This window comes from Molossus molossus, unplaced genomic scaffold (assembly GCF_014108415.1).
Source record: "Molossus molossus isolate mMolMol1 unplaced genomic scaffold, mMolMol1.p scaffold_m16_p_3, whole genome shotgun sequence".
Lineage (NCBI taxonomy): Eukaryota > Metazoa > Chordata > Mammalia > Chiroptera > Molossidae > Molossus > Molossus molossus.
In genome coordinates, this window is record NW_023425366.1 from 119,964,617 (window position 1) to 119,979,618 (window position 15,002).

General features: G+C 54.5%; 1 protein-coding gene across 2 annotated transcripts in view; it reads left to right on the top strand.

The window, feature by feature from the left end:
- PKD1 (polycystin 1, transient receptor potential channel interacting) overlaps positions 1-15,002 on the top strand; it is a 49,563-nt gene that overhangs the window by 3,321 nt on the left and 31,240 nt on the right. For both annotated transcript variants that reach the window (XM_036279909.1, XM_036279910.1), the window contains exons 2-6: positions 12,516-12,587; positions 12,709-12,780; positions 13,046-13,215; positions 13,480-14,151; positions 14,273-14,456. In XM_036279909.1, the coding sequence (XP_036135802.1) occupies positions 12,516-12,587; positions 12,709-12,780; positions 13,046-13,215; positions 13,480-14,151; positions 14,273-14,456 (1,170 nt within the window). The remainder of the gene's footprint in view (positions 1-12,515; positions 12,588-12,708; positions 12,781-13,045; positions 13,216-13,479; positions 14,152-14,272; positions 14,457-15,002) is intronic.

A 15,002-nucleotide genomic window follows, 5' to 3' on the forward strand; every position in this document is an offset into this window, starting at 1 on the left:
GGAGCCCATGTGGTACTCTGAGCTCCCTGGGTTCCCAGACCCTAGCCTTTCTTGGTTAACTGAGAGGTGGCAGCCTGAAAACGGTGATGTCACTCAGCAAAATGCTGCTGCTCTACTTTTTAAAGCTTTATCATGGAGAATTTGAACTATACAGAGGTAAGCAGAATACTCTGGTGAACCTCATGGACCCACTGCCCTGTGGCATGATCTACCCCCCAACCCCTTTTGAACCAAATTCTAGTATCCTATTCTTTGATCTGTAAGCATTTTGGAGTGTATGGCAACACCATGATTTACAACAGTGAGTAATTCCCTGATCCCATTACATGTCCACTGTGTTCAAATTTTTGGTTGTCTCAGTTTTTTTGTTTGTTTGTTTTTTTAGTAGTTTGAATTAGGATCTGAATAAGGCCCACAGAGTGCAATTTGTCGGTGTCTTTTAAATCTCTGTTGATGTGTAGGCTTCCCTTTTTTTTTTTTATTTATCCTCACCTGAGGACATTTTTCTATTTTTTGTTCAGGTAGAGTGGGAGGGGGAGAGAGGAAGAGAGAGAGAAACATCGATGTGAAAGGGACACATCGAGTGGCTGCCACCCGCACGACCAACCAGGGCTGGGGACAAACTGCAACCGAGGTACGTGCCCTTAGCGGGAACCGAACCCGGGTCTCTCGGGACCGCAGGCCGACACTCTAACCGCTGAACCAAACCGGCCAGGGCTAGGCTTCCCTTTTATTTCTTTCAAAAAGCTTGTTTGGTTTGTTGAAGAAACTGGTTTGACAGTGTCGGGGATTGGGTATTATCTCTGTCACCTCCGTGGCATCATTCAATGTATCTCTCTGCCCTCTGTTTCCTGTAGATTGATAGTTGGGTCCAGGCCACATTGTGTGGGAGTCACATTTCAAGTGCTCTGGAGCCACTGGTGGCCAGTGGCTACCGTGTTGGAAAGCACAAAGATAGAATGTTCTAGATGTGATAGCGCTGCTTCTCCAGGTGTGGTCTGTTGATCATTTAGTTTCAGGTGTGGGTGATTTTGGCCGACCATTTCTCAGGTATTATATGCTGCTAATTTTGGCCCGGGGCCCATATTGGGTTTTGTGTACTGTCTTGTGCATGTTTTGGATCTGGATCTAGGCTAGGAACAGGGACTCAATAGGGACTTGGTTTGCTGATTAAAATATTGAGGGCCTTAGGGTCGTCTGTTGGTGGGGAGCACTCAGGGCCTCACCCTTTGCTGCCCGTACCCCTAAGTGATAGGAGAGTGTTGGGCAGGCTCAGCCACTGGTGCCTGCACAGGATGTGTGTGAGGTAAGGTGGACTTGGTCTGGGTCTGGTGTGTATGTAACATGTTAGACTGCAGGTACCACATGTGTTGCTGCTTTAAGGACTGGCCTGGCAACAGAGGGTCCCCTCTGTGAGCCCTGGGCATACAGAGGGCCTGACTGTTGTGTGCCAGCCCTATGCCATGGGTCTTCAAGGCCCACCTTTCTGAGGCTCATTTATGAGTAAGCCAATGTTAAACCAAAGTCACATGATGGAGAGGGGGCTACTTTGGAGGGGCTGCCTAGAGGACCCCCAGTGTAAGTGACATTGAAACCAAGATTCAGTGCTTGCTCAAAAGTCGTCCCGGGACTGGCGAGAGTATCCCAGGCAGAGTGGGGACAGCCTGGCAGAGTTTCAAATGGAGGGGTGGGAGGTGGGGCTTTTATTGAGAGAGCAGGTAGGGCCAGCATTGAAGGATCTAGGAAGGAAGTGGCATGATTGATGTCTTCTAGAAAGAACACTGGCTGTTGCCCTGGCCCGTTTGGTTCAGTGGGTAGAGTGTCAGCCTGCAGACCAGAGAGACCTGGGTTCGGTTCCCGCTAAGGGCACGTACCTCGGTTGCAGTTTGTCCCCGGCCCCAGTTGGGGTCATGTGGGTGGCAACCACTCTATGTGTCTCTCTCACAGTGATACTTCTCTCTCTCTTCCTCCCTCTCTCCCTTCCATTCTATCTGAAGATAAATGCAAAAATGTCCTTGGGTGAGGATTAAAAAAAAAAAGAACACTGGCTGCTGTGTGGACAGCAGGTACTGGGAGGACCCATATGCCCTGCACACTCTGCTAATCTCACCCTCATGTTCCCTGAGCTGTACATGACAGCCGGCACTTGGGAATTCAGACTATAAATGTGTGTGTAATGTTAGTTTCCTGATGAGATACAGAATGCAGGTTTGTCAGAACTGTGGACTGGAGGGCACACATGCCTCCTGTACGTGGTCTCCTGAATGGGGACTGCAGGGTGGAGAACATGTGCAGATCATCTATTTGATGAGGGACTTGTAGCCAGAATATATACAAAATCCTTATGACTCAATGCCAAAGATACAAATGACCCAATTAAAAAATGGACAACCCTGGCCGGTTTGGCTCAGTGGTTAGAGCGTCAGCCCACAGACCAGAGAGTCCTGGGTTTGGTTCCTGCTAAGGGCACATACCTCAGTTGTAATTTATCCCCGGCCCCGGTTGGGGTCGTGTGGGTGGCAGCTACTCAATGTGTCTCTCTCACATTGATGTTTCTCTCTCTTCTCCTCCTGCTCTATCTGAAGATAAATGAAAAAAAAAAAAAAAAAAGTCCTCAGGTGAGAATAAATATAAAATAAAATAAAAAATGTGCAAACAGACATATTTCAAAAAAAAGACATACATATGACCAGTCAGCACATGAATAGATGCTCAACGTCTAGCTTTCAGGGAAATGCCTAGCACCAAAAAGACAGACAATAAGGAGTATTGATGAGGATGTGGAGAAATTGGAATCTTCCTCCACTGTTGGTTGGGGTGTAGAATGGGGCAGTCCTTTGGAAAACAGTTGGGCATTTCCTCAGGAGAGTAAACAAAGAGGTTCCATAGGACCTAGCAAATTTGCTTCCAGGTATCTACCCTTGAGGAATGAAACATTTGTCCACACAAAAACTTGTATACGGCTCTGGTCAGCGTGCCTCAGTTGGTTGGGGATTGTCCCGTGCACCCAAAGGTTGTTGTTGGTTCAATTCTTGGTCAGAGCGCATGCCCGGGTTTCGGGCTCGATCCTTGGTAGGGGGCATGCAGGAGGCAGCCAATCGATGTTATGCTCTCACATGTTGATGTTTCTCTCTTCTCCCTTCCTCTCTCTCTAAAAACCAATAAACTATTCCTTTTTTTTTTTTTTCTTCTTTTATTGATTTTAGAGAGAGAGGAAGTGAGGGGAAGAGAGATAGAAATATCAGTTGGCCACCTCCTGCATGCTCCCTACAGGGGATCAGGCCCACAACCTGGGCATGTGTCCTGACCGGTAATTGAACCATCAACCTCTTGGTGCATGGGACAACGCTCAACCACTGAGTCACAATGGCCAGACTAAACTATTCTTTTTTTTTTTTTATCCTCACCCGAGGACATTTTTCCATTTTTTGTTCAGGTAGAGTGGGAGGGAGAGAGAGGAACAGAGAGAGAGAGAAACATCGATGCGAAAGGAACACATCGAGTGGCTGCCACCCGCACGACCAACCAGGGCCGGGGACAAACTGCAACTGAGGTATGTGCCCTTAGCGGGAACCAAACTGGGGTCTCTCCAGACCGCAGGCCGACACTCTAACCGCTGAGCCAAACCGGCCAGGGCCAGACTAAACTATTCTTAAAAAAAAAAAAAAAAAAAAAACACGTGTATACAAATGTTTATAGCAGCATTATTCTTAGTAACCAAAGGTGGAAACAACCCAAGTGTCCATCAGCAGCTGAATGAACAGAACGTGGTCCCTTCACACAGTGGAATATTACTCGGCCATAAAAGGGAATGGAATCCTGACACATGCCATAATCATGGATGAGTTTTGAAAACTTGATGCTGCTTGAAAGAAGCCAGGCACAAAAGTCACATGTTGAATGATTCCACTAATGTGAAATGTCCAGAATGGATAAATCCATGGAGGCAGAAAGCAGACTAGTGTTGTCTGTAGCCAGGGTAGGACATGGGGGTGGCCAAGGAGTGTGGTGTTTCTGTTTGTGGTGATGAAAGTGTTCTGGAATTAGATAGTGGTACAACCTTGAAAATATACTAAACCACTGAATTTATACTTTAGAAGTATGAACTTTATAGTATGTGAATTATGTCTGAAATAAAAAACATATCTCTGAATAAAATACTCACCACTGCCTTGTCCTCTCCCTCTAAGGTTGCCAAGTGCTAGGCTCTGTATTAGGCCCTTTCTGACCTTTATCTGACTATATCTCACCCAGTGCTGTGGGGATGGAACCATTCCTGGTCCCATTTTACAGACCAGGACACTGGTCTCCTGGAGGTTGTCACTTCTTGGGGTTGCATGACTGGTGTGTTGTGGCAGAGGTGATTTCATCTGCATACTTTGGGGCATATCCCCACAACTGCATGCAGGGGTTTGGGGTATAGCACCAGCAACCTGGCTCATAAACCATAGAGAGGTGGCAATAGGGGTGTCTCTGAGTGGGACCAAGTGGGCTTTGGACTCAGATCCCAGCTGCTTGCTTGGTCCTGCCCTTCCCACCAACTCTTCTTGGACCTCCCTCTGACTTCCTGTTTGGTTTCAGGATGGAGTCATAGGAGCCCAGGAGTAGGGGATTCAGGCCCTGGGTTAGATTTGGTTCGTATCCCACAGCTCCTACAGCTCTTGTGTGACCTTGGCTGAGTCACTCATCCTCTCTGAGCTTCAGTTTCCTCACCTGCAAAATGGGTACCATGAGCGGACACATCTTATGGGGTCGTGGGGCTTCAGAAGTAAGAGCGTGTGGTACATCCAATACCACACCTTGCTGGTAGCCCCAATAATTGTAACTGTTGCCAAAGTGGCCCCCTCCATCCCCTCTTCTCCATGTTCTCAGAGCCCATTACTGTGTCCCCAAGCACTGGCCACCAGGAGATGGGCCCCTAGGTGCAGAAGTAGAAGTGCCCCTGCACTGGTGCACATGTGCCCATGACTTTGTTGCCCTTCCCCCTCAAGGCCAGGACATCTCCTGGTAGACTTCCTATTGGAACCTCTTTGTTCTCTCTTCAAAGGCCATGCCTTGGGGCCACTGTCATATGACAACTGGCTGGGCTAGTAGGTATTGCCAGATGTGGTCCCATCCTTAACCCCTCCCAGCTGCCCCTATGCCAGGTGGGCAGGAAGTGTGGAGACCCTTGCTGGGGTTTGGTTTCAAGTGAAGAAGCCCTTCTGGATGGAGATGTATGTTTTCCTTTCTGGAGCACTGTGTGGGGCCAGTGCCAGCATTGGGAACCTAGCGGGCTCAGCCCGCTGAGCACTCTGGAATGAAAACATCCCGTTTCTCCTGCCACTGTCTGGGGTGGTACATTGTCTGGGCTCATGGGCACATCGGCCTGGCCCTGCATGCTGAGTGTCTGCAGCTCCAGCTGGCCAAGGCGGCAGAGGCACTGCCAAGTCAGAGGCAGCTGGAAAATGTAGCTCATGTCCTTTTTCCTCAGAACACCTCGTTCTTCATGGCTTGGCAGCCATCTCCGTCAAGGGGCCTAGTGATGCCCAGCTGCTGATGTCAGGGAGGGGACTGCATTCGGGGGCCAAGGTGGGCAGAGCTCTTCTCTCCCTGAGGATCCCATGGGCTCAGGCCTGGCAAAGTGAGAGGCTCCCGATTTTAGCAGCCCCCATGCCTGAAAGGTATGGAGCCCGCTCCTGTATCCTGTGGGGCCACCCTGGCTTTGTTCCGAGGCCGAGCAGAGCCAGCTTTTCTTTCCAGTTGAGGTGAGGAATGAGGACCAGTGCTCATGACAGGGCTAATGGCACTGGGGGCTCCAGGGTCCTGCACCTCCAAACTGCTCTGGAGTCCTGGCAGCAGGCTGTGTAATGCCATTGGCTGTGCCCAGTAGCTGAGTGGTGGGAGTGCCAGCCATGCTGGACTGATGTTTCTGCCCCTGGAAAGCCAGAGCCCTGTACTGGCTCCCTGGCCAGAGTAGGGAGAGCCCAGCTGCCTTTCTCCTTCACTCTTCAGAGTCTGAGGAGGTGATGGTGGGGTGGGCCTCAGCATTCTCATCTAAAGGGATGGTACAGCCCTGCTCTGGCTGGCTGGGGAAGGCCAGAGTGTAGAGGGACATACCAGTTGAGTGCAGTACCAGGGGGCACCCTGCTGCTGGTTCTTTTCTTCCTCTTACCCTGGAAGGGGGCCCTAATTCCCTAGCTGCAAGTGGAAGGGTGAGCTGGGCCCCTCTCCTGGGTGGGCCCCCTCCTTTCCAGCCCCTGGCCCTCACCCTGTTTTTTTTTTTTTTTTTATCCTCACCCGAGGACACTTTTTCATTCTTTGTTCAGATAGAGCAGGAGGGGATAGAGAGAGAGAGAGAGAGAGAGAAACATCGATGTGAAAGGGACACATCGAGTGGCTGCCACCCGCACGACCAACCAGGGCCGGGGACAAACTGCAACCGAGTTATGTGCCCTTAGCGGGAACCGAACCCGGGTCTCTCCGGACCGCAGGCCAACGCTCTAACCACTGAGCAAAACCGGCCAGGGCGTTCTCACCCTGGTTTATTAGTGCCCTGACAGTGACTGACCTCTGAATGCGCCTCCTCGGGCCGGGGCTGTGTGGAAGATACCCCACAGCTTTATCACTTGCCTGAGGCTCCCCCCTTCCCTGCCTGTGGTCCCAGGGAGATCCTAGCCAGTCAGTGTTAGTACACCAGATGCCCATGTCTCATCCTGGTGACAGTTTAGTAGTAGGATGGCAAAGCTCCTTGAGGGAGCCCCACAAAATGCCCTGTGAAATGTGTACTGCCTGCTGTTCCATGTCCTGGGGCTGGGAGGCTGTGGAGTACTCTTACACAGCCTTTCCCTCCAGTCCTCAAAGCTGAGGACACCTCCCCACACACATTCCCTGGGCCCTGGTTTAGAGCCAGGTGGGGGTGGGGGCTTGGGCACAGAGCCCAGGTGGGTCTGGTGGGCTCTCCCTGCCCCTTTTGCATGGCAGGCCTGCCTCCTGCCCACCTCCCCAGCTCATCTTTTTTGCATGTTTTTCTTCAAATCTGGCTCTCTTTCCTAAACTTGAATTCATTAATTTAAACGTCATCATTTCCGGCCCTGGAAGCCAGCCTTACTCTCCATAAATAGAAGGGAATGAAAACAGAATGAGGTTATTAGACTTAAACTGGCGCAGGCACTGGGCTTCCAACTGACTGTCTCCAGTGCTAAAAGAAGCCATTAGTGAGGTGATGAGGTGGCAAGTGGGTGGCACTACCTGGCCTGAGAGCTGGTGGGGGGGTGTCCCCTGAGGGGCCCAGAACCAATACTGTAGCCTTTCTTCCCTTCTGTCTTGACCTGGATTTCAGGGACTGTGTTCCCCTTGCTGGTTTGAGGGGAACCTGTTTCTCCCTGTAGTCTATGGGGCCTCCAGGGAGAGGACAGACTGGCTCAGTAAGGCCCACTGAGGCTGTATTTCCAGGAGCCCTGAGGGCTCAGATTGGAGGGAGGAGCCTTATCTTGGGCCCTGGGTGGGGGGGAGTGGGGTGCCTTCTCCTGCTACCGCTGTGCTGTCCTGTCCTGTTAGAGGGAGGAGGCAGCTGCTGGCCTGGGAGGAGCAGGTTACATAACATGTGCAGGCGGCCCTTCTGGAGCCCATTTCCCTGAAGCCCTGTATCCAGCACAGCGGCCAGCACTGGGGTGGGGGTGCTGGGCTGGGGCCTGGCACTCGCCCCCGCCGCTGACCACATGTGTCTGGAATGTGCAGATGTTTCCTTGGGGGCTCTGACTGGCCCCCAGACCTCAGTCAGCATCTGGACTGGGAGCTCTAGACTGGAGAGCAGGCACCCAGGCCACTCCCCTCTTTGGCAGAGGAAGAAACTTAGGCAGCTCTGGGCTACAGGGCAGCTTCCTGGCTTGTCTGGGGGCTTTGTTTCCTCAGCTTTAAAAGGGACTGCCCTTGAAGGCACCCAGAAAACACTCCAGACTGCTGTCACAGTGACCCTCTTGTTCTTCACCTCTCCACCAACCCACTCACCTTTATGCCCGAAGTCCCTTTCCGTCTCTTTCTGCTTGGGCCCTGGGACTCCCTCCCCTCCCTTTATTCTCCCCTTCCCACTCTCTTCTCACCCCTCTACTGCCTCCCCTCCACACTTCGAGGCCTGGGATGTGAGCAGGGACAGAGCCCTGTGTGGGGAAGAGGGCAGGGGGAGCTGCCTTTGTCCAGTGGATTGGGAGGGCTCTCAGCACCTTCTGCTCGGCACCTCCTGCTTGGTGGTGGAAGCAGGGATCCCACCCCCTTCCCTCACCCTACCCTAGCTTTTGTTTGGAGCAGGAAAGATCGGAGCCAGAGGTATAGCACTGTACTATTGGGTGCCCAAACCCTGAAGGCAAGGATACGGGCCCAAGGGAAGCTAGTGGTCCTCCCCTTGAGAATGTCTAATCTGGAGGGCAGGGGGAGTTGGTACCACCCTTGTGTGGGGATAGACTGGGCTCCCCAGTGACTGCTGGGGCACTGTTGGGGAAGGAGAAGGAGGGCCCAGGTGTGTGGGGTAGACCAGGAATCTTCCTTTCTCCTCGGACACACTTGCCTATCTTGGAGCAGGAGAGGGGACAATAGAAGGGATGGGCTGAGAGTGAGAGTCCCTATCTCTATGGGGTTTGTGTTCAGTGCTGCAGCCAGTGGGGGCCCCTCCCAGCCCTATCCCCAGTGCCTAGGGAGGTGACACATGTCTTGTGCTATTGTGGGTGTGTGCCTGTCCCCAGGTCACCCCTTCCCCCCCTGCTGGCCCGATCTCTCCAGCCTTGGCATCCCTGGAAGTTGCTGGCTTGGGGTTTGCAGGGACCTGGGATGGTCCAGCTGGCTGAGAGAGTGGGCCCTGCTTGGCCAAGGATCTCTCAGGGGGCTGTCCAGCCAGGCTGCTGGCTCTCCTCCTGTGGAGCTGGCCACTGCCTTGCTTGGCCAGCCTCTGCTGCTTCTGCCCACTGTATGGGCTCCTGCAGGCAGCTCCTTGGGCCTGCTCTGTCCTGTCAATCTCCCTGTTCCTGTGCTGTTCTCCTCCCACTTTTGCAGGACTGTGGGAGAACCAAGTATGGGGACAGGGAATCAGATTGCAATGACATCACCTGGGGGTACAGAGGAAGCCGAGGGGCTGGAGAGGGGATGGGGCTGGCCCGTGGCCTTGGCGTTCCCCCAGAACAGTGATGGCAAAAGCAGATGGAGATGTGGAAAGTGGCTGTTCAGGGCCGGGGGGCTTGGGGCTGGGTGAGGACTCTACCCATGTCCCCTTCCAATGACTCCCCCTTTACTGACCCTCCCCCATGACCCTTCCAGTGACCTCCACACCAGTGTCCTCTCTGCTCCCACCTTCCTGGTGTACACTGAGCACACAGATGGGCAGTGCTGCCCACTAAGCTCCCTAGAAGAAAGCATGTGCCTCCTCCATGGCTCCCAGACCCACTTTTGAGCACATATCTGGGCTTACCGGATGGCAGCTGCCAGACTAAAAGGAAAAATCCTCCTTCCACCCCCATGTGGGAAAAAGTGGGGAAGCTAGGCTCAGTTGGGGAGAGCAGAGGTGACCCTGCCAGAGGTCCCATGCCCATGTCACCTGGCCCACACAGGCTTCTCTTAGAGTTCTTGAAACCCACACTCTGAGCATGGGGTCCTGTCCCACAGCCCTTGGGGGAAATAGAACTGCATGTGCAAGGGCACACACTGCCGTTTCCACACGGGAAACCTCAAATCTCAGAGTTTGGGGCACCTAGCTCAGATGGGCTAGGGCACAGATCTGACCCTGAGACCACAACTTCTTGGCACGGAGGAGGTCTAGCTGTTCTGAACTCCTTGGGTGGAGTGTCTCCTGACTACCCTTGCCCACCGTCTTGCCATCTGCTCCCTTCTGAAGCCCCCTCTCCTGGCCCTGTGTCCTGCCTCAGCCTCCGCTCCAGGCCCCCTCAAGCAGCCTGTCTGTCCCCTCTGCATTGAAGCTTCCACACCCATTTCTCCTACTTCAAGAGCAGAATGAGAGTGTAGAAAATCTAGGGTACTTGTCTGCTCTTGAGAATGGGTTTATTACTCTGCACCCCCTTTCAATGCTTTCTTTGGTTCTCAGTTTGAACAGTTGCAGGGAGAGGGGGCTGCATTTCGCACCTGTATTTCTCCTATCTTTGTGTGCTGAGAGGGGGTGCCAAGCCACACCTGCTGATGGGCTTAGGGCTCTCCAACTAAATCACATCTCGTGTCACAGGTAAGGGGGGGAGGATGTCTGGGCCTCTCTCTGTGTGTGGCTACACTGGTTCCCAAAGCAGTCAGGCTCTCAAGATGGTGAGTGGCATGACTCTGAGCTGGCACCTGCACTGCCATTTGACCTTCTTGCTGGGAGGACAGCCTTGCCAAGTTAGGTGTCCTGGCATCCTGCCTGGTCGGGTCACTTGGTCACAGCAATGGTGGGGCTGCTATGGGTCCTCCTGGCGGAAGCCCTGTCTCTGTCTGGTCCCAGCAGGAGTTCTGACCCACCAATGCCTCCCCCGCCCTGTGGGACCCCAGCCCAGTTTTGCAGAGGTTCTACTGCCAGGAGGACCTGCCTGCTCTTCTACTGGCCTGGCCCATTTGATCATGTTTGAGTTTCCTCACAGCCCCTCTTGTGGAGCCCGATTCACTGGAGGACCATGGTCTTGCTCACCTGCTGCCTGTACCCTCCTGCTGAGGCTGCCCATGGCCTGCCTTCCCACCCCAGGCAGGCGGAGGCCAGTGTCAGTTGAGCTCTTCATGTCCATGTGCTTTCTGCTCGTTGAGTCCCTGGAGAGCTATTGCACTTTGCAGAGAGAGAGAGAGACCAGACTCCCAGGGTTAGCTGACTGCGTCCACAGTTCTAATCTCCATACCCTCCCTTAGTGGAAGCCACAGGGGCACAGGAGCCCATATGGGCCTGGCTCCCTACATTAGCCACTGAAAGGCCAGTAGTGCCCCTCCAAAATTTCCCTAGGTAGCCTCCTGGCTATGTTGGGAGCCAGGATAGTGGGAGCAGCCTAGCTGAGACCTAGCCTTCAGTCCCTGTCCTTGGCAGGTAGCCAGTATTCAAGTATTGGTTGCCATGAGGCCCCATGTCGCCAGCAGGTCTTTAGGGAGGAGCAGTGGTCAGAGGCTTATGTGGGGTCATTTTCTGAACCTGGTTCCAGAGGTTCCTGGTTACTGTGAACTGTGTAGTTAGACTTTGCCAGGCATCTCAGTCTGCCAAGCCCTGGGACCCTGTCTCCCCCTTACCCCCATGTCCATGGGGCCTGTATGTGTGGAGGCCCAGGGGCCTGGGCTGGTACTCAGTGCCTCGGCTCCCAGGAGGACATTGTTTCATACCAGCTCGCTCTTACTAAGTTCCTGCTGTGTTCAGAGCAGGCTAGAGAAAGCAGGGTCCATTCTAGAGGGTGACTGATGGGAGCTTGGCTTTAGGGCAACCTCCCCACCCCAGGCTGCCATGGGAGCTTGGAAAGGAGGTGCCAGGGATGGAGTTTTGGACCAGGCTGTAGCTGGGAGAGGCTGAGTGTTTTAGGAGCTAGGTTGGCAGGCTTGGAGGAGGCATTGGTGAACCCTGGGTCTCTGCATGACTGGGTGGTCACTGGTGGAAAGGCAGGGCTGGTGAGGGGTGTTCTGAGACATCAGAGGGCAGAGGCTTATGGGTGGGAGGCCCAGACCTTATTCATTTGGAGACCATGGTCCGGGCTACACAGACCTGTGGGAGCCTGGGGAGAGGTTGAGAAAGGTGGGGTGGGTCAGATGACTGGAGGTGTCTGGGTGATCCATGTGTCCCCATCCTGGGACATGAGAGATGGGCAGGGGCGACTGTGATCTCCACCTTTGGGTTGGGAGGGAAAGTGGGATTGTTGGCTAAAAAGCGTGTCCTTGTACCAGTCCCGTCTTTCTCTGCACAGATTCCTGTGGGGTCACAGTCTGTTTTAGGAGATTCCCTTTCTCTCATCAGTCAGTTTGTCCACTCCTACACACATATAGCACAGATAACATAGTGTCAGTCCATTTTTTTAACTTGTCTTGATGGTTCTTGCCCAGTTATGCTTCTCACTGAACCTGGGTGTTATCTTGTTGACTGTGTGGGGTGTTTATTGGGGTCGTGTTAACCTTGAGGCTGTCGTAATCACTATGATGCTGGATCATCCACTAGGGCCTCCTCCTTGTTCTGGTCTTTGTGCCCTACTGTGTCTCGGAGACATTCAGAGGCCTCCCCAGCTGGCAGCAGCTGGGTCCCTGGCCCTCATGTGGAGAGGGGTTAAGTCTGCCTTCCGTGGTGTGGGATGGCCTTTTCTGGGCCAAGGAGAAGGAGACTGAGCAGAGCCTTGGATCTGTAAGAAAGGGGATGGGGCAGGGCATGGATGGAGTGCTAAGGATCCCCAGCCCTCTCCTGCCTTGGTTTCTCTAGCTGAGAGTTCATTCCGATTCTGACCCTGGGAATAGGGAGCTTGGGGGTACTGGGAAACTTCCAGGTGGGGCTCCGGTGGCTTTGTGCCCTACCCAGGCATCCAGTGCTGACCTGTGACCGCTTTGTTTCCCAGAGATGTCTCCCACAACCTGCTCCGGACGCTGGATGTTGGGCTCCTGTCGAATCTCTCAGCACTGACAGAGTTGTGAGTGTCCCCTTTGGCTCAGCTGTAGGATTCCATGGGATGGGCAGGTGGTGGCAGCCTGTCACCATTGTAGTTATGGGGGCATCCCTCAGACCCTGCTGAATCCCCCCTTTTCTTTCAGGGACATAAGCAACAATAAGATTTCTACATTAGAAGAAGGAACATTTGCTAATTTATTTAATTTAAGTGAAATGTAAGTTGCATTGTTTTTGATGGATGTCAGTGGCTGGGCCCATGGCTTCCTAACAACACCCTGCCCTCCCGACCTGGCCTTTATACCTGCTTCTTAGTTTGAGACTAGACCCTGAGGGGATGTTTGTTCACTTGTTGGGGGCAGGGGGGAAGGAGGGGACTGACTTCCCCGGGATAAGGCTGACCTAGACCCTTCCCCAGGGTCAGGCTTGGTCCTCTATACCTGCCCCACTGTATGCTGAGTGTCTGGCCCTGCCCCTCCACAGAAACCTGAGTGGGAACCCATTGGAGTGTGACTGTGGTCTAGCTTGGCTACCGCGCTGGGCAGAGGAGCAGCAGGTTCGCCTGGTGAAGCCAGAGGCAGCCACTTGTGCAGGGCCTGGCCCCCTAGCTGGCCTACCCCTCCTGCGAGTCCCCTTGTCTGACAGTGGCTGTGGTGAGTGTGGGCGGGGCCTGCTTGGTAATTTCTTGCGGTGCAGCCCTGCCAAGCAAGGACCCAGCAGGTGCTCAAGGGTTGCCAGCCTGGAGGCAGTAGATGGGGACCTGGGGAGAAAGGCTGAGACAGACTAACTGGGTCAGGAAGGCCCTCTGGACTGGGGAGACAGTGTGAGAGGGATGAGGAGAAGACCAGTGGTGGGGTGGGGTGGGGTGCCCTGGGATCTAGAATGGAGGCTAAGAGACAGCCATCTGCCCCTTCCAGGTGAGCAGTATGTTGCCTGCCTCCCCAACAACAGCTCGGGTGCCATGGTGCTGGTGACCTTTTCAGCTGCTCCTGAGGGTCCACTGGTGCCCGAGGCCTGCAGTGCCTTCTGCTTCTCCACTGGCCAGGACCTTGCGGCCCTCTCAGAGCAGGGCCACTGCCTGTGTGGGGCTGCCCATCCCTTCAATACCTCTTCTGCCTGCCTGCCCTTCTGCTCTAGCCCCCCACTGCTCCCTGCCCCTGCCTGCGGGGGCCCCACCATCCTCCAGAATGTCTTCCCTGCCTCCCCAGGGGCTGCCCTGGTGGGGCCCCAAGGACCCCTGGCCTCTGGCCAGCCAGCAGCCTTCCACGTCACTGCCTTGCTGCCTGTCAGCTCAACACACTGGGACTTCGGCGACAGTTCCCCCAAGGTGGACGTTGCTGGTTCTACTAGCACTCACCACTATGTGCTGCCTGGGCGCTATCACGTGACAGTGGTGCTGGCCCTGGGAGCTGGTTCAGCCCAGCTGGGGACAGAGGTGCAGGTGGAGGCAGCTCCCGCTGCCCTGGAGCTCATGTGTCCGGCCTCCGTGCACACTGATGAGACCCTTGAGCTCACTGTCCGAAATCGTGGTGGCTCAGGCCTTGAGGCCACTTACAGCATTGTGGCCCTGGGCGAGGAGTTGGCCCAAGGTGGGTGCCTCCCTGGGCCCGGGTCACCACTCCTGTTTCACACTCCAGGGTCGGGGTGGGTGGGGCAGAGTCATAGATGGGCACACATTAATGCCCCATCTCTCTCCCCGCTGGCCCCCAGTGGTGCATCCTCTATGTTCCTCTGACACCGAGATCTTCCCTGGTAACGGGCACTGCTATCGCCTGGTAGCGGAGAAGGCGGCCTGGCTGCAGGCGCAGGAGCAGTGCCGGGCCTGGGCTGGGGCCGCCCTGGCCATGGTGGACAGTCCTGCTGTCCAGCACTTCCTGGTTTCCCGGGTCACCAGGTGCCTGCCCCCATCCCTGAGAGGCTGGGAGGTTGGGGCGGGGGACAGAACACTGTAGTGGGGGCAGAGCCTGAGGCAGGAGGAGAGCTGGTAGTGGCTGGAGAGGCCTTCAGTACCTGTCAAGGCTGGCAATGGGGGAGGGGGTGGAGGCTGCCAGATCCCCCCACCTCCTGGGTTCCCTGTGTGGGAAGAGTCCAGTTGGACTGTGAAATCATCCTGAGCATCCTCAGTGTGCAGAAGGGGGAAATCATTTGAGGCCCAGAGTGGTCAAGGCCCTTGCTCAAGGCCCCAGTTAACATGCTTGGCCCCAATGCCTGGCTCTGACCACAGCTCTTCATTTCTCTCTGTTGATCCCTGTCCCTCTGCTTGTCCCAGTGTCTGTCCTTTTTTCTCTGCCTGTCCCTCTCCCTCTTGCCTGTTCCTATTCCTCTGTCTCTCCCTGTGTCCAACCCTACCTATATGTCTACAATCCTTGCCTCTAAGTCTTCCTACCTTGGAAGAGCTGTGGAGAATAGCCCTTTGGGGACTGATGTGTGGGTGTCTTGG